We start from the raw sequence: 24,708 nt of genomic DNA on the forward strand, positions 1-24,708 counted from the left end.
TGAGCTCCAGTTTGTCTGCACCAGTCTCTGCAAAGCAATTACAGCTTCATAAAGGTCTGTGGTAAGCCACCCGGCGGCTGGTGGGAGATCTCCTTCCTTTGAGGAGCAGAGGAAGGCAGCTCAGCCCAGAAAAAAAAGAAAATATGACATTCCTCAGACGAGGCTTACTGCCACCTCGATGGCTCCATCTCACTTCAGCTAATTCGACTATGAGTGGGTGTTAAGTTGTGACAGCGTAGTAAAAAGTCTGTCCCTATACTTCACACTTTATTATATACGGTATGTAGTGTAAAGTACATTGTTATTTAGAAGGAGTGGAGGCCAATAAAAAACTCACTTCTTTGTCTCACTGTTGTGGCGTCTGCCGGTGTATAAGTGTGGGGTATCTACATCTGAGAGGAGCAGTGGCGTGACGTGTAGATGAACCGGTTTTACAAGCGTTCCGTAAAAAGAGACGAGCAGTGACAAAGACGGCCGAGGGGAACTCTCTCTGCAGAAACCAGCGTGTAGTCATCCTGTCTGCTCGCCACATCAACCCTGACCACATCAACCACAAGACATCCCCACACTGAGGGTACACACACTAACCTCTCCGTCTCCACGGATCCTCGCCTTTATCTGTTTATTCCGTCTGCAGTTTTATCTGGTTCAAACCACTCATGCTCACTCTATGCCCATTTTTGTCTCCCTTTTAATTACCCTCCTTTTTTCCTCTGACTCTAAAGATCTACTTACAAAGACCCCCCCACCCACCAGCCTGGAATTAACTTATGATTTGAAATCTGAAAAATTAAAAACAAAACAGTCTCTGCTTGTCTTCTCTTCTCTTTGCGTGTGCCATCGTTTGGAGGCCGAGCTGTGAGGATTCAATATTTCTGTGCTGGGGTTTTAGTTGGTTCCTGTACTGATACATCTGTCAGCCACATGTTCCCCCCAGCCAGCCGCCGCTCTTGAACAGCTGTACGCAGCTGGAGTAAATGTTTTTCAGTGGGAGTGGGTTGGTGTTTCTGTATTGAACTGTGTGTCGCTGTTCATGTGCATCTGCGTCTCCTACATGCCTCCATTTAAGGGGATTAGAGCCACACCCTGTCGTAGATGCTTCACACTAAACATTAGGCTCGTAAAAATCCCTTGTGGAGTTCGGTGACCCGGTTGTCCTCGCAGATTCCTTTGTATTTATCGCAGCTACAGTGGGAATCAATCAGCACCTCATGCTATGTTGTTCTACAGCATTATCTTCAAAGCTCTTTCGCTCAAACAGCCGCTCTCTTATGCATGGCAATGTCACAGGGTTTGAATGAGCTCATTGATGGAGCCCTTTCTCGCAGGGAGCATCCATGTACAGCCCTCCCAAGGCCTCAGATCCTTCTCTCCAATTATACAATTCTTGCCATGGATCAGAATTTATGGACCATCCAGGCTGTTGCAACACAGGGTACAGAGGGTTTCGCCTCAAAATCTCATTCCAAGTAAATAACAATACATAAATTGGCACTGAAAGGGACAATGGCACACCAATAAACCCTGATCTGTTCCTCCTGTTTGACATCTTTGATTCAGTACAGCAACATGAAGCGCTGAGGCTCACACTGGGAGTCGATGCAGGAGAAGCAGAGCAGAGAGACACAGTGCAGAGACACTGTGTGACTAACACTGTGAAAACTGGACAGCATATCTTCTCAGAAGATTACACATCCTGTAAAGGACGGGTTTGTGGACTAATTTAAACACACACTACGCTGAAACTCACAGCTCTACAAACTGCTGCCTATCAGTCTGTGCAGCCCGTCTCTTAAAACTTCTCAATTTAATGAGAGTGAAGCAAAGGTGACGCAATCCATGCTTGGATGCCGCCCCAGTAAACATGGCTGCCAAGAGTGAAGAGCGGCTCTGGCCAGGGTGAAGTCAGCGTCTGAAGAACAGTGGAGTTAGTCAGGATAAGTGAGCCCGCTGGGCAGCAGTTCTGGGCCAGTAGCCCTGTTCTCTGAGGAGTTCTTTATGGTCAGTCCATCACCCAGAGAAAGCCCCCGCCCCTGCACACAGGGGCTCCTTCCACACACACTTCATCTGAGTCTGAATATCCTCAGTGTGAGTCAGGAAACGGGTCATACTTACGTCTGATTTATTTGTGTATTTATTCGAATTTAATTGCCCTTTAAAAACTATTTTAAGACTTAATTATGATTTGCATTTTGGCATGACACTGGATTAAGGTGAAGCACCTGGAAACAGAGATGAGCACACTTCACATGTAGACAATCCAAGGTAAATGTTTCAGATAGAGACAGATACAGCAGGGTAAAATAAATCAAATGCAGCTCATTACGCCCTCTGAAGTTTAACATCCAACCAGCTCTCCTGACAATCATAACATTTTCTCTTTTGTTATTCAAAGTTTGGTTTTGTCTCTCAGAGGTCTCATACATTTTTTTTCTGCTTTGTTCTCCAATTTCCTTTACTCATCAAATATTCAGTTTTCTCTCTTTATTATTTTCCTCAGGCATCACTGAAACGAACTGACCGAAACCGTGGTCACATCACTCCCACTCCTCATCCATCACGTCTTGTCACACCAGGAGCGGTGAAGTGATCTTAGGCTCATTCTGGGAACGGATGTGGATGACTGAGCTGGGTCATGCTCACAGCGTTACTCCGCAGCTTCAACGCTCAGTTATTAGAGTAACTGAGAGTTTGTTTTCACAGAAAGGTGAGGCTAAGTTGAGCGTTTATTGTGGGGCTTTTATTGGCGTGAGGGGTATGGGTGAGGACGCCACTTTAAACAGCCTACAGAGGTATCTGGGGAAGACTTACCAAAGCCGAAGGCAGCTGGAGCGGGGATGGGAGCTGACTGGACTGGTGTGGAGGTGTAGAGGCCGGTTACCAGCAGGCCATCAAAGGATACACTGGTCGAGATGGTTACTGAAGAGACAGGAAAAAAGATGTTAAACAAAAATGTTCCCTTTAAAATTAATCACTGCAAGCGAGCACATCAGAAAAAGCTTCAGTAATGTGTCAGAGATCACAAGTACAAGTTACGTTCACACTTTGTAAGCAAACTGCCCGGATTATTAGTCAGTGTGATGTACATATGCGTGGACAGGAAGGTCAGAGAGTGTATGAACACTTCAGCTTCATAGCATTAAACTGCTAATGAGCACATGGCTCAGGTGTTAACAAGAGACATGTAAAGTGACCATTATCTAGGAGGGTAATGAGACCCAGCACCCTGCAGGAGAGGACAGTGCAAAGATGTGTAAGCAGGTGTTAAAGCACAAAAAACTGGTTGCTAGGTGCCGCCCTGTTGGTTGTGGCTGCCTGTTGCAGCAGCTCTCTCTTCCTTGTCTGTTTCTTGTAATTTTTTCGTCTCTTTTTCGTCATTTTTGTATTTGGAGTGGGTCATTACTTTGTATGGCTCATTTGTTGGTCATGGACACCAAACTGGTTATGTCTTCAGTGATATTTTTACTATTTTTGCTCCTGTGTTTGTCTGGAGATCCTACATGTAACCATGGCAGCATGTTTACATGTGAAATTAGCTGTTAGCAACCTGTAGCATGTCAATGCTAACTGGTGCAAGGCCTGATGTTTTCCCACGAGGTGAGGAGAAGGAGGTGAGGACGATGTGCTGGTTCTCAGGTGTGAGATAAGAAGTGATGACATGGACCTGTCCTTCCATCCATCATTATTGGGAACATAAGATCTATTTTCAATAAGATGGACGAGGTCACCATGCTAACCCAGCAACAGAGGGAATACCAGAGGGCAGAGTAGCATCATGCTATTCACAGACATGGCTAACTGAGCTAACACCAGACACCAACGCCACATTGGAAGAACTTCACCTGCTGTGAGTGGACAGAATACAGGAGACAGAGACTGAACAGACGAAGAAGAAGCTCAGTCCTGGACCCTGTGGAGGTGGAGGCTGGCTGACTGGGGAATAATGGCCAAGCTGTCATCATCTATTTTCTCATGGACCTTTTTGCACTTTTCACTTTCTTACTTTGGTTTTCTTGATTGCTGCTGTGACTCCTGAATTTCCCCTCAGGGATAAATAAAGTATTTTATTCTATTCGATTCTATTCTATTCTAAACCCCAGTACACTTATAAGCATAAACACTGGCCTGCTACATAGAGGTTCCAGTAAGTGTTTAAGAAATACAAACAACAGTAGTTAACACCACCTCCCCATCCTGAGCAAACCAAACTGCTTTGATCAAAGCCTGTTTCAAGTGAAAGCCATATTAGAAGAGACCAATGAGCTAATTCGCTGTAACCCTAATAGTCTCACTCATCCTCCAGTGATCACATGTCACCACAAACAGCATCAGAGCAGAGACCCTGCCAGAGGTCTGTTATCTGCTTGTACAGATCTGCAGCTTAGTGTATCCTGCCGCTAGTTAAGTATTGATCTGCCCTGTAAACAAAGGCCCTGATTGACGGGACCACAGAGCCAGCTACATCACTGCAGGAAAAGAGCTCAGCCACTGGACTGCTTCCAGCCAGACAGATCAGAGCTCAAGGGAACAGTCTTCAGCTCAAAGGAACTCCCCAAAAAACACACTTCTACACAATGAGGAATGAAATCTTTGCGGTGGAGAAAGATGGAGGCGCTCTTGTTTCCTGACCCAGAAATCCCCAGGCATTCAGGGGAAAGGGGAATCAGAAAAAGAGGCAACACCCGAGGCACTGGTGTGTTTTTAGTAAGAATAGTAACATGTCAGTTTGGTCTCAGGGCGTTCTTTTTGGGGTTTTTCTTTTTCTTTCTTTCTTTCTTTTTTTATTTTGGAGTGTTTCAATAATCTGGGTTGACTCCTGTGTGGCCCAGTCTCTTTCCCTGTTTGTCTGGAGTGGCTCCATTAACAAGTCCACACACAAGGCGCCCAGCATATGTGTGTGAGTGTGTGAGTGTGTGCATGTGTGTGAGACTGTGTGTGTTCTGCATCTGTCTGTGTATACTGGATGTGCTACACCCTGTCTCCAGAATGGAGCACAGTTCAGCACATCTCTCCCCTCCGTGTCCTTCCTCCATATAAAAGCTTCAATAATTCATGCAGCGACTCACTTTATTATATCCAGATATTTCCTCCTCTTTTCTCTTTTGTGGTTTTTAGCCACAAACCCAGCTGTAGCTCTGAGGCTGTTTTTAACATGCTCTCTGAGGCATTATGGTATATAACTGTAAATATCATTCTTAACCAAGGTTAATAATAAAGATGATACTTGCAAAATACTAGAAAAAAACATCTACTTTAACAAATAACTAACTAAAATCTAGCAAAGTTCAAAAGCATGTAGGGAAATGTGAAGAAAACATAAAAAGCTACTTTTATAAATTGCTTAAAAAAGGTCTATGACCTGAGCATTCGGAGCAAGTTCTTCTTTCTGGAAGTTGGCTAGTGTGCCGGACCTTTTTTTTCTATTAATTTGCACTGAACTATCTCTGTCTGATGCACCTGCCTTAGAAGGAGATGTACAAAGATTTTTGTGTTTTTGTCAGTCAGTTGCTGAAATCAACCAAAAGTGCATAAAGTTGGTGGTGACAAGTGATTATGCAAAGGTTTAACCAGACATAGCCTACCTAGGACCTTATCTTCATTTTTTTTTCACTAAAATGTTAACACCTTCAGAGCAAAACCCCTTGAAACTCTTTGATGGTAGTTTTTGTGAAGATGCCCCTGCCTGGCACTGGGGCAGATTAGTTATGCCAGGGTGTCTGAAAAGAAGGTGTTTTGGCTTTTGATAAAGATCTGTCCTCTAAAACAGTTGAATAACAGGCTAAATGCAAGACTCAAAATAAACTTGGGCTGCTGTTTTCTTTTTCCTAAATATGAATACTTATAAGTGAATAAAGATTAGCACTGATACTATCCAGGTAGGGGGATTGGTTCAGAAACAAACTCAAAAGCCAGAATAGATATCAGTGACACAGGTCCAATCCATAAGGTGGATTCATTCAATTCACTTCTATGTTCAACTGTGTTCATCAACATTGGTGGGTCTGTGTATTTTTGCTTGACAAAGCTAAAACAGCATGAAGAAAAAAAAACAATAGTTGTTTAAAGTTTGGAGATACTTAACCTAATGATTTACATTGTAATTCCATATAAAAGATGATAGAGTTTGAATATAATATATAAAAATTCTCAGTGTCATCCTCAATATAAGGAATAAAGCATGTTAACTTCATAATGAGAACAAATCAGTATTAGCCAATACCAAAACCCAGGTATTGGTATAAGTTTCTGGACTGAAAAGTTAGATTGTGAGGTGGCACGTGCTAAAAGCAGCTTCAAGCTCTCAAAGCAGACAGCTAAGAAAAAGCCACTGACTGTGGCAAAAACCAATATATTTTTCTTACCATATCATGTATTTGGCTTTGATAATGATGTGTCTGCAATAAGAAAATCCCTGAATTTCATTTTCTTGACAGCTTTAACCATTGCCAAATTCTATCAGCATGTACTGCATGTACAAGAAGCCGTATTGTGAGATAGACTGATATTTTGCTTGGCAACCGGAGCATTATCATATTCAGCCCATGTTGCTCAGTGCACCTCTAACACTGTAATACCAGCAGAATGCGGGGAAAAGGTCTTCTCATTCAAACAAGCAATTATAATGTCCACATTCAGCATACACAGGTTTCTCTTTTTGCTTTTTTTGCTGCCTAGAATACATTACCTATTCAGTAATGCCACTGCTGGGAGGTGAGACAGGTGAGATGTGTTTACATGATGTTGTATTGATCCAAGGCCTTGCCATGAGGCAGTATTTAATGGAGTAATGGACAGGGTTTAATGCACGAGGTTGGACTGAGCTTCGACAGACTGTGTAAACACACACAATACACTCGTTTCTGCATTACCACTGACAAGGCTGCACACACTCCATTACTCTTCATGGGTGATGGACATAGACACACGAAGACACTTTTTCTCTCTTTATCCACTCCTTACACCTTTCTTCTAGTATCTCTCCCTCAGCTTCACCTCCATTTGAGGAACCACGGTAAAAAAAGCACTCTCCTGCACTTTCCCCATCTACTCCCATCTCATGAATTTTCTGCTCCCTCGCAGCAGAGTGCACGCACTGTTTGATGTGGATGTTGAGGGAGAAGGAGTGAAAGGGAAGCAAAGCTGGGGGGCACAAGGTTACAATCGAAAAACAAGAACGAGAGTGAGGGTGGGGGTGAGGTTGAGTGAGGGGTGGAGGGGTTAGGTAGCAGAGGAGTGGCCCAGGGAGAGCAGCGCTACCTGATCAATACAAATGCACGATCTAAATTATTTAGACAGGCCTCTTACACCTCTCCCTCTCTAACTCGCCTGTGGAACGCAGCAAACGAATAGGCCAATCAGATGAGATGAGATAAGATCAGATCCAATCACCTGTGGGGGAACTTCACACACACACACACACACACAAACACACACACACACAGATCTAAAGGAGGAGGCTGAGGGCCTTTGATGATAGCTGTTAAAATTCTTGTCCATACTTCATTTCTGAGTACTGTTCACTTAGCCGAGGGGAATGAGAAGCCATGAGGCGGGTAATAGGTTGAACTTGCAACACTCTCGTCAGAAACATGGTCAGGATTACTGTGTGTGAATAGTGAATGCTCATGGGTGAATTTTTGTGTCGTATTTCCAGTGTGATGCAAATACTCAGCACAGTTTACCTGTGTTATGTTAAGACGCACTCTGTTCACCGCCTCAGTCTTTATAGGTGAGATGATCGGTATGGAATATGGTTTGGGTGGTTACAGAGTAACATGTGGCGGATGCAGCTGTTCACGTTATGTCGAGCAGCCAGAGCTCCAGCAGTCAGGCGCACCTTGGCTTCTGACCTCCAGGCACCCTCTGCTCATGATCCCTCCCTCTCACTTCCCATCCAAACCAGGACCCCTACATGTTCCTGGATAATCTGCGTGTGCAGTTCAAGGTGCACTGAACCGAATCCTGCAAAAGACTCATTACACTGTATGCACAGCACTCACACCCACATGCACGCGCCCATACTTTGGACTTGAACACACACAGAGCACATCCCTTGGCCCTTAGCCAACATGTAATATTGATGATGCGATGTGGTATGCCTCATTACAGACACACACAACTGTGCTCCTACTCAACTATTGATGGGCCTGGGGCTTTTTTCACCTCTCTGTATCCACCAGGAGTAATGTTAAGACATAAAGTACTTTCACACCAAACCGCACCAAGCAATCACACACACCTTTACAAAAAAAAAAAATCAAGCTTTGCAAGCCCTCAAAGCTTGAGCAGACACTGAAGCTTAATCAGTGATGGGAAATTAACCCCGCCTATTCATTCAGCAGTAATTACATCACAAATGCTTGGAGTGGGTTGATTTTTTTCACTTTCTCACTGATGCTCATTTTATTTGTTCTTAACATTTCAGCCGGGATTTCAAAACATGACCACATTTCAATCAATTTTAACTGAATCACATCAGCTACTGAGCAAATTTCCTTTCCTTGAATGTTGCCAGAGCATCAACACAAAGCCTAAAGACCTGACTAAACTGAAACGAACAGAGGGTAGACACAGAATGGATGTTGAAAATTTGATAAGTACAGTTTACTCCAGTCCCAAAGAGCAGTGTGGTTGCCTCAGAAATGAATGCACCTGAAGCAGGAAAAAGAATCTGCTGTTTCTTTATTTATAGTACAACCAGTGAGGGAGTAGCCATGATTGATTCCTCGAACAAAAAGCAGGTCTATAAAGAGTGAGAAGCAGACCAAAATGCTGCTCACTGTATGCTGGATCAGCTGAGTTATTAGCGGCTTATAAAATTGGGCCCAATGGCATCCTGAAAGCAAAGGCAGTGTCTCCTTGCAGCACAACGTGTTCAGCACTGGCAAAGCTAGGTGGTATGAGCTCACCTGATTTATGTTGCAGCCCAAACCATTTACATTGAAGTGCTGGTGTGGCTGGCATGGCCTGAACGGCTTCTTTCTGCTCTTTGTGTACAAACACATCCACCAGCTTTCACCACACCCATAGCCTTCACTTTATTCAACAAGTCTCGGAAAATATTGAGAAAGTGCCCAATGTTTGAAGGTCACAACAACGCCATGAGGTACTGACAGTTTTTGTAACCCACTTTCAAGCATGGAGAGAAACACTGTGCCAAAACGGTAAATACAGCAACGTTCTGAAGTTCTTGACGCAAAACACGAGACACTACAGTTTAGATTGTTATCAATGAAATCCTGTTTTTTTCCCCAGTGAACCAGGAGGACGCCCTTTTCTGTTCCAAAGGGATGGAGGTTTTCCTGGCATCAATCTGGATAAAGATAGCCGACCATCTGACCCATATCCCACTGGCAGACACGCACGTGCCCTAGAGAGGACCAGGAAATGAAGACCAGACCATAGGGAAGCTCCTGTTCCATCTGTTTCCGTCACCTTGCTAGTGTCGGGGTGCCACTTCGCCCTAAGCTTCCCGAAATGGTTTAAACTGTCAGCTGCCTGAGCGTGGCACAATGAAAGAAAGGCCACACTTTCCACTTAAAGGAAGGGAAAACTAAGTGATGAAAAGCACTATTATTCACACAAACTGCATCTTTTGGGCATAAATGTCTCCCTACAGCTCTAGAAGATTGTGTGGGAAGTGTGTTTCTGCACATATATGTGTCATGTGGCGCTCGAGTCAGGTCTTAGAGGCATCATTCCATTGCGTAACCTTCTGGCACCATCCTGGCCTGCCAGCACTGCCATCTGCTGCTGTGAAACACTAGATCAGAGACGACCTATCAGCCACTGAGCCTCTACAGGTCTGTTTATCTAAAACATCTCCAAGGGCTTTCTTTTGCAAAAAGCTGGATGAAAGTGATGAATCTCCTGGGACAAGTTTACAGATCCTTTCATGATCTCTGCCAGAGAATTATGAAGTGCAGCTTCGTCTTGTTCCCTGTCCAACTTGCACCGAGGAGGTCCCTGTCTGTTTACAGAAGGAGGGGAGCTGAAGCCTTCCTGCCTGCCTGACTTGGCTTCACCCCTGCAACAGCCGTGGAGAAAAACAGGAGCGAAGAGGCAGTTCTGTCACCAACATCCTGTTCCTCACACATAATCTGCCTCAGAATCACACTTCATTGTGCCGCTCTCGTACCATGCAATGTATGCGTCTCTGTTCCCATATGAGCTGGTAGGTCACAGGCTTTAGCAAAGAAGGCACAGGTGTACAGCTTTTTAAGAAAGCCGGAGCAAATCTCTACCCAAACACCGTATGGTTATGCAAATGTTGTGATGGAAAGTGAACTCAAAGCTCATCATCTGCTCATACTTGAAGGTCTGACCGTCAAGCACAACCTGAGCACTCTTTTCTTTAATTTCTGGGAAGTACTTCAAGCTTATAGTTGCTCAGCAGTCTTTTCCGTCTTAATCACGCATCAAAAACCTGACACCTGACTTCAGACGGATATTGCACCTCCTTTAGAAGTCAAATGCTTTAATCAACAAGGCCAAATATGTTATGACACATCATTTCTTCATAGTTTCTATCTCAGCGTAGCATGTTCAGAAGAAGTGCATCACACTGTGACAACTCAAAGGCCATTCTCCTGACCTGACATTGGCTTTGATAGCAAATCACCTCTCTGGGCTTTAAGCATTATTCATTGATTCATTGTAGGGGAGCCTCAAACAGCTCACAGATCCCATCTTAGTAACAATCTCTGCTGTGAGAAGCTAATTGGGTTTGATAACAGACTGCTCTTTTGTGTAGACCTCCTCTTCATTAGTCCTGATGAAATCTGGACAGAATAAGAGGAGGAAGGATAAAGAACAGGAGCAGAGTTTTTACCTTCCCTAAACTTCAGGCTTTACTCTTCAGTATAAAAGCATTATTAATAGTTGCTGAATTGGGTTATTTTGTAACAAGGTTCAGAGACACCATGATCCTTTCCCTCTGTCCCTCTCCCACTGCCAGAACTGGAGAGTGAACTGAAGAGTGAGCTGTCCTTATGATCAACACCATGTGTTGTTCTGACAGAGAAAAGGCTTCAGTCATCCAGCCCTGATGAGCAAAGCATCTCCTACTTACTTATCAAAGCTGTAATGGGCACTAGGATTCACATTTTGAAGCCAGTTGTAAACAACCTTGATGTAAACAAACACAGCTTAGCGAGGATAGTTGTTACTGCTGACAGCAAAGTCTGCTTTCGGCAAAAATCCATGGAATGTAGGAAAACACAGAAAGTCCAGTCAGACTCAAAAGCTAGGGTGAGATCCAAACCACAACTCCTTATCCAAACACACACAGTAACACTCAACATATATGATATAAAAACATGTGGTGAGTTCAAGTCATCCATGCATCTGCAGAGACCTCTCATCCTCATAACATGCTAACCTGTTTTTACAGACCCCTAAAGAAACACTCAGAGAGCAACCAGCGAGCCAGCTGTGAAAGTACACAAAGACAAATTGCAGACATTGGATATTGACCAACACTGTTGCATAAGTCCCTTTCCGTTTCACCTGCTCCACTGGGAACAACCTTAATAGGAAACAGGAAGAAGGTAATGAGGGCCAAGCTGTCAACCACAGTCTATATAAACTCACTGTCTACTGTAACCCTCAGAGGGACATCAGGCTGCTTAGCCCAAGTGACCCTCATCCCCTCATCGCAGCTGGTCTGTCCTCTTCATCCCACCTCCTAGAACCCCCAGCAGGCCACCCAAAACTGCTTCAACTGAGCAAGCCATGACCCCAAGGCATCTGTCAAAGCAAGGCTTTGAGACTTCTGGCAAGGCAGAGGAGGGCTTTGAATGGACACTGAGGGACAGAGACAAGTGCATCCAAAAGGAAACCCTGTTTTTTCTTTCTTTTTTGTTTTTCACTTTCTTGAAAAGACTTTGTGGCCATCCAGAGCAAATGTTAGTTAACCTGAGGACAGATTTTTCTTTGTCCTTCCATTAGTAGGTAAATCCATGCGATAATGTAAATCCATGCGATAATCAGTTTCTCCATATCCAGCATAAGTCAGCCCATCATTTATATTAGGTAAATGCTTACTTGGGATGGGTACCAAATTAGGCACTTTTATAGGTACCAACTCAATTCAGTCAAAAGTACCAGGTACCAATTCACATGAAATTGAAAGGTACCATGTTTACATACCTAAATGCATCCTTGAGACTGTGAGAGACTGGAAGAGTAGGCGATTTTCCATGCTAAACATGAACACAGCATTGCAAGGTTATTTATTGAAGAATAAATAGTTAAATAACAATAAATATGTTAAACTGAAAAAGTCAAGATTTTAATTTTTACCACATAAACACAAAAAAGTACCAAAAATTGGTAACATTAAGTACTGATACCGATTGCCAGGAACCAGGCATCGGTGCCATATCATTTCAAGTGTAAAAGGTACCCATCCGTAATGCTTACTACATAAGAATTAACAAAAAGTATTTATAGGTCCCATGTAGTGCATCACATTTATCATGAAAATAGTGAAGAATCACCCCAGCTAGTGTAAGAACTTCCTCTATCACTTAGGGATATCTAATCCTCATGACCTACAACACACCTCACATACAGAGTCAAATGGTCAAACTCTAGACACACTAACATCTTGAAGCCACCCACCCATGTTTTACTAAAAAGAAGTAAAGCACTGTCTTAAGTTTGATTCCAACAGGGGTAGAGTAGTCTTCTATAGTGCTAACTTTCTTTTAATGTGATGCTTTCGCTGAATTCCCATCCCCATATTTTCAACAACACAGCCTATTCCAAGCTTACTAAGGCATACGGGATGAAAGAGAATAAGAGAGGAAGTTAGCACCAGGTGAACCTGCTCTCCTCTCCTCTGACACTTCAAACTGCAGTTTTTATCAGAGTATCAACCTGGACTTTTCAACTGCTTGAGCCTCATCAATAGCAAAAAGCTGGTACTCCCTATTGGTGAACTCAAGACAAGTCATCTTTTCTTACAGGGCACAGGTTCTATGAATCAATATAGCAGCATATCCTCGTCATGGTTTATGTGATGTGACTCGTTGATATGGGGACACAAAAGGTTGATATTTTGATTGAGATAACATGTTTCCCTTGCAGTTTGACTTATCCTGTCGTCACATCATGACAGTCATTGGTGGGAACAACATTAAATTGAGTGATATGAACAGAAGCTATATGACCAAAGAACAATGGTTTGATAGTAACATACAACATCGAAAAGAAGTCACATTGCCATTTGAAAACAACAACAAAAACAACAAAAAGGCTGTTCAAGCCCTTTTCTGGGGGTAAAGGTAGAGAATGTACTCACGTCTAAGCGCTAAATGGACTGTTTTTATAAAGCACTTTTTCCTCTGTCTTCTGGCCACTCAAAATGCTTTTATGTTATGTCACATTCACCATTCACACCACATTCATTGACTGATGGCAGTGGCTGCTATGCAAAGCGCCCATAAGTTTTAACCCATCCCATTCACACAACAATAATAACATAAACTGGAGTGGCTTTCAGGTGAAGTGTCCTTCCCAAGGTAAGAACTGGAGATTTCTCTCCAGTTAGAGGGCAACTAATTCTGTCACTGAGCCACAGATACTACAACAAAACAGTTGGACTTCACAAACAAGAGAGTCCCCTGTGACAGCTAGCCAAATCCAATGATAATGAATGGAAAATACTTCCCTGCACGCTATAAACTAGCGTGATGCATGAGATGTACACTGCAGCTCATATGGCAGAAGTTTTGCTGATGCCAAAAGAAAAAAAAAAACTAAAAACTACTTGGTCAAGTTATTCTCATTGCTGCAAAGCCACTTAATTACAGGTATAGTTGTGTATCATTACATGAATGTCTTTTAGTACTACAAACTTACTGTGATAATCAGTGTGCAATGATTTTGTCATCCTGAGCCATGTATGGATTTTCATATATCCCATTTCATTACTCACTTTGAGCTCTACATGCCTTCCTGGGGTCACATTTGACAAAAAATAAAAAAATAAAAATAAAAAAAAATTTGCACCTAATGGCAGCACCTGCAGCCGAATAACTTGTAGCACTGTTGTCGCACTAACTAGGTTTTCCTTCCATATAAATTCTTGCTTGTGTTGTACGTCGCTTTGGACAAAGCATCTGCTAAATGAAACTGTAAACTATAAACTGTAAGAATAGCAACAACAATGACGTTTCACTTGGTTTCATTTGACTTAATTGTCACTAAAAGGAAGAAAATGAGTATTTGTAGTACAGTCTTTCAATCTTTTTCAAGCTGAAACACCAGTTTGGCAAAATGAGTCTGTAAATGAGCCCATCTTCCTGTGCCTGTGACACAGTAACATCTGTGCCCAGTTCTGAATGCCTCCACAACCAAGTAACATCTGGACGCATCACCCTTTGCAAAACTGTACAGCTGCTCAGTCCACCAGCACTGACTACTGTATGTACACACACATTCATTCAGGCACATAAACAGCACAACCTTTAAGTCAGTGCCACACCAACAGTAGAGCCAATCAGATTTTCACTATCAGAGATATAATGACTTTATTATGAATAATGGACTCTGTGTCGCTTTTCAAAGAGATTTACTTTACAATCACAGCCTGTCAGTCTATGAGAAACTGCAGGTTACAACCATAGACTGTATTAAAAAAATGGACATCCGCCTGCTCGGCTTGAAGTGAGGTCTCCACAAAAACTGCTCCCCCTGGTGGCTTTCATTTTCATTAGTTATACGAGGTTAAAAACGAGGTAGAGTCAAGAAGTGATTAGACTCTCGAAAGAAAAAAAATATTATTTTTGTCACCCAGCTCCACTCAGATTCTCCCAGAATCCCTCACAGTCTTTACTGTGCAGACTCTGACTGCACAACTGCTACAATGGCTACACCTGTGATGGGGGAATTTTGGCTTCAAAACCGTACAATGATAAATGGCGGAGCCACGCTGTCCACTCTATATACAGTCTATGGTTACAACAGGACACATTTACCAAACATACCACAATAAATTAGCAGAACATATTAATTATAAATTTAATTCAACTTGACCGATGTCAATTTCATCTCCTCCTTAATCGATAACCAACCCCATGCACAAAGTCATTTGGTCTAATTAATTATTTATAGAAAATCTCTGAGTCTCTTATTTATCAAACCAACATACAACTCCACACAGAAGCATGTATGAGAAACACATGATATCTGTCTCCAAACTAAATCTGAATTCATGTCTTAAAGCAATCCTGAAGTTTGGCATGTTCTCTTAAGAACTCAGAGACGTCCTGGGAGCTGGAAAGGAAGGCAGGGTATTTTGCCTAACTGCTTTGCTCTCCGCTCCCTGCTTTTCTTTTGGCGTGAATATTACAAATTGTGGCCAACTAAGTAAAAAGCGCAGACATTTGTCAAATTCTGACATGCCTTCATAGTTTTTGGGTATGAATGTTTGGGAGGAAGAGGAGTGGCATAGCCATGTGGGGGAGGGAGGGGGGGCTTGCTTTCATAGAGCACAGGGTAAAGATTGATTTCTAATTAACAAGCTGGTTGCAGTAATGAAAGACTAGATGGTCTCTACTGGCAGTGGATCAATGGGGAGCGTTTCCCTCGACATCCAGTCTTAATCATTGTAGCTCAGCTTGGTAAAATGCACTCATTGCTGTAATTAATGCTGTCATGCTCCTAACATCTATGTAGCCTATTACCCCCACATCGTTTCTGTCTTAACCTTTCCCTCAGACCTTTGTTTCCACTTAGTGAGGATCCCTGAATGACTCTCTTTCTCTCTGTATACTCTGCTGTCAAAACAGAGCTAGGTCAGCACACTGACAAATGTGTTGACTCACTGATGAAATCAAGTTTAGACAAAGCCGTCTGCAGCAAGGTTTTCTAGGTTGTCTTGAGCATGTTTGAAGCTATTTTAAGTTTGATCTCTAAAAAACGCAAACTTTGTTAAGGTCAATTTGTTTAGACATTTGTTTGGCCTGGCTCCATCCCCAGCCTGGAGTAAGCAGTAGCCTGAAACAGGCCGCAAGCTCCCCCTTGATTTCACAGGGATATAACTAGTTGGAGTGTTTCTTTGGAACCTCAGAGTACGTCTGCAGCAGTCTGACTCATTTTGTGTTTGTTCCAGTCTGGGATCTCACATCTTTTTGCTTTCTGCATGTCTCTGTCTTTCAAAACCACATCCATTATGCGAAACAATAACTTCTGACAAAGCAACCCACATACTTTAAAGGCAAAGACTCAACAAGGATTTGCACCATGCGATCAAAAATGCACAATCCAGTGCTTCAGTCTTCAACCACAGCCTCTCATACAGACAAGAAATTCCTATAACCCGATCCACAGAGGTGTGATATACACGTATATAATAATTCCATTGATACCCAGTTTCCAGAAGCCTCTGCTGTCCCGGAGGGGATATTTGAAGACAGTTTTCTGGATTCTTCAATATACAAAAAATGACTGTGCAAGTGCAAATCTTAAACTTGAAATGTCTGATAAACATATAAACTGAGAGTCTCTGGGACAGTGACAAATAAGGGTTGGTATCAAAATTATGCTTTGAATTATTCAAAAAAAACATGCTAGATATTTGTTTAAATTTGTAGTTTGCAATCTTTTGATGACATACTTAGAGATGGGTGCCGAATTAGGTACTTTTATAGGTACCGACCGAATTCTGTCAAAAGTACCGGGAACTGATTCACGAAAAATCAAAAGGTACCATGTTTAGGTACCTAAACGCATCCTTTTGCGTTAAGGTACCTGAGGGAGTGGAAGAGTAGGCGATTTTCCACGCTGGACATGAACACAGCATTACAAGGTTATATATTGAAGAATAAAAATGTTAAATTGAAAAAATCGTACATTTTATTCTTAAAAAAAATGTTTTGTACCACATAAACATAAAAAAGTACCAAAGATTGGTACCGTTGAGTATCAATACCGATTGCCAAGTACCAGGCATTGGTACCATTTCGTTTCAAATGTGAAAAGTACCCATACCTAGTCATACTACTTTATATGACATTTCTACCATTTTTAAACAATGAAATTATCAGTCTGGTTAAATTGTCAATGGTGTAACCAGAAAAGCATGACAAGTATAAAATAATTAATCGTCCTAGAAGCTATGCAAGTATAGTGATAAAATAAGTTATTTGTTATGAAATATCATCCCAAAGTATATCTCAAACATTTAATTTCTTTACTTGATAATATGGCTTTTGTTTTATTAAGCAAGTTACTATGCCATAGACATCAATGTTTTCCTTCTATTTTTGGGTCAGTTGGTTTAAAAACTTTTTCAAATTTTATTTTTACAGTGTAGCAGTTTGCTAAAATCATATTCATAGTATATTTTGCACAATATCTGTTTTTTTATGAAAGCCATGGGTCACATCAATCAGTTACATGTCTTTCAACCCTCTATGGATGTTTTCAATCTGAGTCAGAACTCACTGATGACGCAGAGCCATGGTAGCTGCTGGTGTTTGGATGTGAGACATTACAACAGAGCATTAGGGCAATGAAGTTTCTTAAGGGACCCTGTAAACACAAACCCTTTCACCCACACTGTCACAATCTAAAGGAGTATGCGTGAGCTTGTGCATGTACACAGATGTGTAATCTGCCTCTGCCAGCCTGCAGAGTCTCTGTGGGGTAGAGTGGACCTGGGTGTTTGAAGGAGGCTGGCGCTAAAAGTGGGGGGGTAGAGTTGGGACTAATCCGGCAGCGCCACGCGCCATGTGCCCAGCACCCAGCCAGTTGCACCACGTCGCCTCCTCTGTAGTGGGTCCATTGGAGCGCTACAAGGCCCTCTGAATGCTATCAGCACAGACGACACACTGCCCCCCAAGCAGGGATTACAGCTCTCTCAATGAAGCAGCCAGGAGGAGGATCCAGATCAAGAGGAGGAGAGGAGAGGAGGAGGAGGTACACAGTCCTCCAACAGGAGCTCCATTCTCTAAAAGGAAGAGGCCATCGGCAAAGCTGACACGCTAATCAACAGCGGCTGGGAAACCACCCCATGAGAACAACACGTCCAGCAAGAGGGACGGGGAGGAGGGAAGAGAGGTTTAAATAGGATCCATCACTTCTCAAAATCCGGCTTAGGGCCACTTGGTACTCCTTAAGGAGAATGAACACTGGCCCATTGTTTGAGAGGTAGATTGGGATGAGGACATTAGCATGAGTTTGCATAGACAAATGGGGCATTTAATGTCATATGCAGACCTTGTTATGGGCTTTCAGGATGAAAAAAAACCTTGGTAATTGTGTTTACAACCTGTCTGTAAGTTGAGAGTGAACATCAAAGAGGCAGAGGAGAGGGGGAAACAGTAACTTGCCAATAAAAAATAATTTAAATGGGCTGCAGAAGGGTGGGTCGCTTGTGTTTGCTATTGGAAAACTTCGGCAGTAAATAGCGTGCGGTTAAGATCCATCCTTACACCCTCGGGGTTTGTGAGTATTTTGTGTGGGCTCTGTGAGCCGGTGTTCTGTTTGTCTCTATGGTTTACTGTGGAGACTGGTATATTTACAATGGCTATGATACAGTAAGCCACGTCACACCTAATCCTGCCATGACTGGAATGTAAACTCACCAACATGATAAAACACAACCAAATGCTTTGTGCTCCAGGAGTGGAAAAAATGATGACGCCATATTCTGCTGGTTACAAGTTGTCTAAGCAGAGATAGGAGAGGAGTCTTTGTTGTTTTTTCTGCAGTCAAAAACCAACCAGAAAGGGACAGAAGGGAAAAACAACAAGCTAATACACACTAGGACATTGTGAGCCTAGCATCTGCAAATCTCTGCTTGTATTATCAACAGAGAGGCACTCCAAATCAGGCAAACCCCCAAAAGGCAAGCACACACTCCAACATCCTGAAAATACTTACGCCCACTCATCTGCCCACTCATGAAAGTTACTGAAAAAACAACTCACATTTGCTTGTTAAGTGCTTTCTTGTTTTGGCTGGGAAATGAATGCATTGAGGAAATTGAAAATAAAAAATGTAAGAGCCCCTTGCAGCTTACCCAGATAAGACTGGCACAGGCGCACACCTCAGCCTGGCAGGAATCCACTCCTGCTTTCATTTTTAGCATTCTCTACCACACCTGGCACCACGCTGGCATCATTCCTGCTCCGGCCTGGCAAAGGCTAACAATGCCACTGTTATCCGAGGCGATTCTCCATGCTCTGATGCAGAAAATCAATTTTCAGAAATGCCGAATATAGTTGACATCTGGGGCCATCTCAACTACCTCCGTTCAAATTCTCCAAAGCTGCTGCAGCTCTCTGCTCCTTTAAGCGAAAACACAAGGAGAAAGACAGAGAAAATGTGTCTGTCACTGAAAGTTTGATGTTGCATCATGTCATTGTCAAAATTTGAAGGGTTTGTTACAACATCCAGAGCATGCTCCAGTGACGAGAACTTGACACAGCCATTTAGCACCTGACAGGAGGAAACTACTAACCTCCTGTTCATGTTATCATGTCAGAGCCTGTTGTAACATCCACACAAAGAATTGTAACAAGGCGTTGATGGGGACATTTGTGTTTAGCCAGCGGAACATCTGACCTGTCTCCATGTCATGATGGATCACCCACCAAGAGCTGAGTGCTGTGTGCATGGCCAAGCGCGGATGTGTGACAAAGGGAAGATTCCCAATGAATATCCATTCTCATTTCTCGCCCATCTGCTCCTTCATATAAAGGAAAATGGCATATCTCTGAGAAGACAATGCTCTTTGAATGGTTCATCATTCAATGTCCACACCAGCAGAACACCCAAACACACCCAGCGCCCATGCAAACACTTATACACTTGACACACTTCTCTCGACTCAGTGAAGTGACCTATTCAGCCAAAGCAGCGGGAGGCAGAAGGCTGGAGAGCCAGGAAGCTAATGAATGCACCGGGTTGGACCACTTGAAAGTGCTATCTGCATGTTGTTTTTCCCATCCTCACTAGAGAGCCATATTAGACCATTAGTCCTCCTCTTTCCTCACTCCTGTTCCATTTTTTTTTCAGCGCCCTGATCCCTTAAACTGTATGTCTGCATTAAAACTAGGCCAGACTTTTGACGGTTCACTGACCAATGCTTTCTGCACCGTAACAAAAAAAAACACTTTAGAGATTTCTTGTGTTTTTAAGTAGATACATTAAAAGCTACAGTTAAGTCTGCACAGATGAAAGGAGCACTAGACGGATGGACTGGTGGAGTTGCAACACCGGCCAAATCTAATCACTCAGCTCCAGGAAAAGAAGCACCGACAAGAAGTGGTCAAAGGTTAGTGAGGGGACCTGAATGGTCTTTGCAGAGGTGATGATGACATCTGAAGGGCTGCAGAAGTCACACTCGCTTTTTTTGGTATTCAATCTCAAGACAAAGACAACTGTGAGACAGTCGCTGAGAAGATGTTACTAGAAAAGCACTCTGAGAGCGCAGACCACCACCAAGCACATTATGATTGTCACGCAACACTTTAGTCCTACTTTAATGTTATACTCCCTTTCAGCAGACTGTCTGCTACAATTTGGTGTTAGTTGCAGGTTTGAACGATAATTTGGACCCTGACAGTGTTGAAAATTATGATGACCCAGTACATATCTCATATTCCAGATCTTAGTGTTCAGAACATTGCCAGGATCTGGATCGTACTTAAGCATTTGTCAGGAATGATCGTGATTTAAAAATATCCTGGATCCAAACGGTGATCCGGATCACCTTCAAAATTTGATCACTTCTTCCTCACCCCATTTTGTACATTTCCTGAAAATTTCATCAAGATCCGTTTGTTACTTTTTAGTTATGTTGTTCACAAGCAAACAGACGAACCCTCCCAAAAACATAACCTCCTTGGCGGAGGTGAAAATGGGAGTTTACTGATCCGACCCAAGAAGATAATATCTGCTTTTTGGAGCCTTCTGTGTGTGTGTTTGACCTTCACTTCAACAAGACTGACTTGTTGTTCTACAGATATAAGTCACTTGCACACACAGGGAAAAAAAAGAATCTCCCAACCAAGGCAAGTAATCAACTTCGCAGATAGATAATGGCCTCTTTTCCCATCGCATGACACATTGAGTTGGTTCTAGTGGTTGGCAGGAGAGATGCCGAGTAATTCAAATCTGATAGGTTATCACAGAGGAGCTGATGGCATTTTGTGGCGATGAATTTATCTCCAAGTTCCCATTAAGGATGTCATTTAGTGGCAAAGTCCAAATCTCCTTGAAATGTTGATTGTTTCTCTGGCCTCTTCAATCATTTGCACATGAAAAGATCCATGTAGCAGGGCGTCTGTGAAGTCCATTGACAGATTAGGAATGGCCATTTTAGCGTGTACTGTCAGCTGGTTCTCCATGTAGCTCTCGTATTTTAGCCTCTCACCACTTTCCCCTCTCACCACTGTTCCTCCTCCTGGTTTTCTATTGTGGCACCGATGTAGAGACACGCTGCTGAATCCCATTGAACACTGTTTGTATTTCAATAGTGAATGGAAACAATGAAAATAGTAAGAGGGAGAGCTCGGCTGCCTACCTGGGAATACACGCCTCAGCAGGGGCTTTTGTGAGTGGCTCATTCAGTTCTCTTCAATGACACCCATAACCCTACTCACAGAGACACCAGAACACTGCACCTTATGCAAAAACGCTTACGAGGAACACAAGCACTCACTTAAACTTGAAAACACTGTAAACAGAATGTGTGCTTGAACCTCTGGAGGGATAAAATAACTGCACGTGCATCATTATGAAAACTAGGCTGAAATCAACAGAAATATGGCACAAAATTCTCAACACACAAAGGCATTCAATCAATCTCCCTGGCCCCATTTCTGCTCATGCACCTCCATTTTTCTTGCTATTCTCCACTGATTTCCAGAGGACACCACGTAACCACTGAATTCCCTCACCAATCTTTTCCATTGTGCTTTCTAATCACGCTGCACAACACAGCTGAATGATGTCCCCGCGTCTCCAGATTTAAATCCGAGCCATGTTTTTTCTGTTACGACGACAGTCTGTTTAGAGGAGTTTTGCCTTGCTGCTGTGTCACTGTCCCTTCTTTTTAAAAGCTGTTTATCACCCATTAAAATAAATTTGTAATATTTCTGGAGCAGAGGGATAAGAACCAGCAGGAGTGAGAAAGCAAGCACACTCTGACTGTGTTTAGAAACAGGGCTCTGGGTTTTGTATTCTGATGTTGCCTCCTATAAACATGTGGTTGCTGTACAGAGAACATCTCGTGTTCCCACAGCAGTGTTGAAAGAGGTCAGAGACAAAGTTTCAAAGAATTGCTTTGACATGGCAGGAATAAAGAACCGCTTCCTGAGTGTTCCTGTAAAAGTGGCTCAAAAGGGTCATTCGATTATTTAGAGGACAGGCTCAAATCCCAGCGTGACCTTTCTTCTTTTGCTTTCTCTCCTCTGAAAGACGGGGCCGTATGTGGGCAGTTTGTGAGTGTGTACGACGGTGACTCTTGCTCTCCGCTTGTCTGGGAGAAGAAGGTGTGAATGCGAGCACAGAAATCTCTGCAAATTGCTCCGTTTTCCCAGAAGTTCAGAGTGTCTTGACAGCTTTTCTGTTTCCCGTGGTCCAGAGTGACCGTGCCAGTACAACCCGCCTCTCAAACATTTCACACACACACACGCAGTAACCCAACCTCACTTGGTCATTTCATTTTGATAGCTAAATACAGTTATCTCATCTACTACGTACACACACAGTGCGCTGCCCACACACGGTCTTATCACTCAAAAGCAACAGAGAAGCAGAAGGTCAGAAACTCAATTACTGTACAGGAAATCGGCCTCACAGACTCTTCTTTTCCTCAGCGCTGGATGCAGAGGTGCTTCTTTGAGACACTCACCTTCTGTCCCTTTTAAAAGGGGTCATCTGTCTCTTTTATTTTTCTTGCTTTCCCTCCCTCCAGATACAACTTCTCCCCCTTGTGCTCTATCTTCAGGTTTCCTTTTCTACAGCTCTTCAACAACCACACGGACAGCATCTCTATTTCTTTCCACCCACTATTTCCACATGCAGCTCTGTCTGTGGTTTGAGCACTCACAGCTTTTAGAAGATTAAACCAAATGTGATCCAGAAAAAAAAGCCCAGAGACAAAATAAAACGAAATGAAAAATCATTTTAGAGCCGACTAAAAAGAAGCATGTGAAGCTCCAAAAGCTCATTCAAACACTTCCTTTGCCCTGGCTTTCACATCACCAAAGGATGCGATTTACTGTCCCCCTCTTTTCTTTCCCTCAGTCTGCTCTCAGCAGACACGTCCACCTTCAGCCCAACACTTTTATGTGTAGCCCTCAAACCATCCAATTTCTGCCACAATAAGACTGGCAGACTGTGGCAACAACTTGTAAGGGTGGATGTAACCATCAAGGTTTGCAAAGATGGTCTGGGAGGTGGAAAATAGAGACAGGATTGCTCATGATTGCACAACTAAGCACACAGTCGGCCACGTTGCACTTGCTCTCTTGCCATCTCTTCTTCCTTTTCCCATCCAAACTCAGTCAAAACCCCAAAAATGTAACAATGAGCTGTCATCATGTGCCAAAACATGGGACAGGGGGGAAAAAAAGTGAGCAGCTTGGAACCCTGTCATTTTTTTTCTGTACAAGCCCCGCTGCTGGTATCTTATCTGCTCAATCCTCTCATCGTCATTTAAATCTCCCCCTATTCCATCCGATCCCAGCCGTGGCCCTATTTAAATCTCTCCCTCCTCCCAGTTCACCACATTTCTGATGCTAATTATCTAAACCTCTCCATGCGCTCTTTCCCTCCCATCCACCAGCTAGTTATTCAAATCTCTCCCCACAAGCCGGCCCCAGTTAAAAGGTGCTTGACTGAAGGGTTGATCAGGGCTGTTATTTTAGACAGATGATAACACAGCCGCTCCGTTCGCCCAGCCTTTTCTGATTCCTCTCTGTATACAGTTACACAAAGTCTGCACATGTCCTCATTGAAATCAAGAGGTTTATTTCCCCTGATAATAAAATGCAGTTGTTGACAGTGCAAGAACAGTGTAATAAATCCACTGTTGGCTGAATCAAACGAGGTGTAATATTAGAAGGACAGGGTTAGGAAAAGAGAAGGGCAATGCACACAAACTGAGTATATTTAGGGAGTTAGATAAAATCAGTTTTGCGTGTGAAATGTATACAACCAACGCTTATTGAAGTGTATAACTGCATGGGAATGTGACCTCCGCTGTGACTGGTGGCCTGTGCAGGTCACTGTCCCCAGTGTTAAGTGAGTGGAGGGAGTGAGTGACTGAGTGATGATGACCGAGTTTGGGAGGTCATAGGGGATCCTTTTTCCAAGACTGGGTGCCAGGAAACATCAGTGTGGGAATAGCTGCTTTACAGTTTTCTAAATGTTGATTCCTAACAGTCAGAACATGTTTTGGTACGGTTTGTCTGTTCGCATCCACAGTTTTCTCTCTCATTCAGTTGCAGGGATCTCGCTGTTAGTCCTGTGGAGAAGCCACCTACACACAGAGCATCAGGATCACAGCGCTGCAAAACACCAAAGCTGCTCACAGCTCTGAACAGGAGTCCCACTCAGCATCACTACTTATAACAGTTACATAAATGCTGGTTTCCATCAACAACCACCCCGCACAAACTGCACACTCCTTTCCGCGCACACCACAGCTGTGCCTTGTGTGTAAGGCAAAACACCTGCGAGGAA

General features: G+C 43.1%; 1 protein-coding gene across 4 annotated transcripts in view; it reads right to left on the bottom strand.

The window, feature by feature from the left end:
* reln (reelin) overlaps window positions 1–24,708 on the bottom strand; it is a 101,559-nt gene that overhangs the window by 75,996 nt on the left and 855 nt on the right. For all 4 annotated transcript variants that reach the window (XM_074676846.1, XM_074676847.1, XM_074676845.1 and 1 more), the window contains exon 2: window positions 2,812–2,919. In XM_074676846.1, the coding sequence (XP_074532947.1) occupies window positions 2,812–2,919 (108 nt within the window). The remainder of the gene's footprint in view (window positions 1–2,811; window positions 2,920–24,708) is intronic.

The sequence above is a fragment of the Halichoeres trimaculatus genome, unplaced genomic scaffold (assembly GCF_033239565.1).
Source record: "Halichoeres trimaculatus isolate MK-OKI-2021-1 unplaced genomic scaffold, fHalTri1.1 fHalTri1_scaffold_10, whole genome shotgun sequence".
NCBI lineage: Eukaryota > Metazoa > Chordata > Actinopteri > Labriformes > Labridae > Halichoeres > Halichoeres trimaculatus.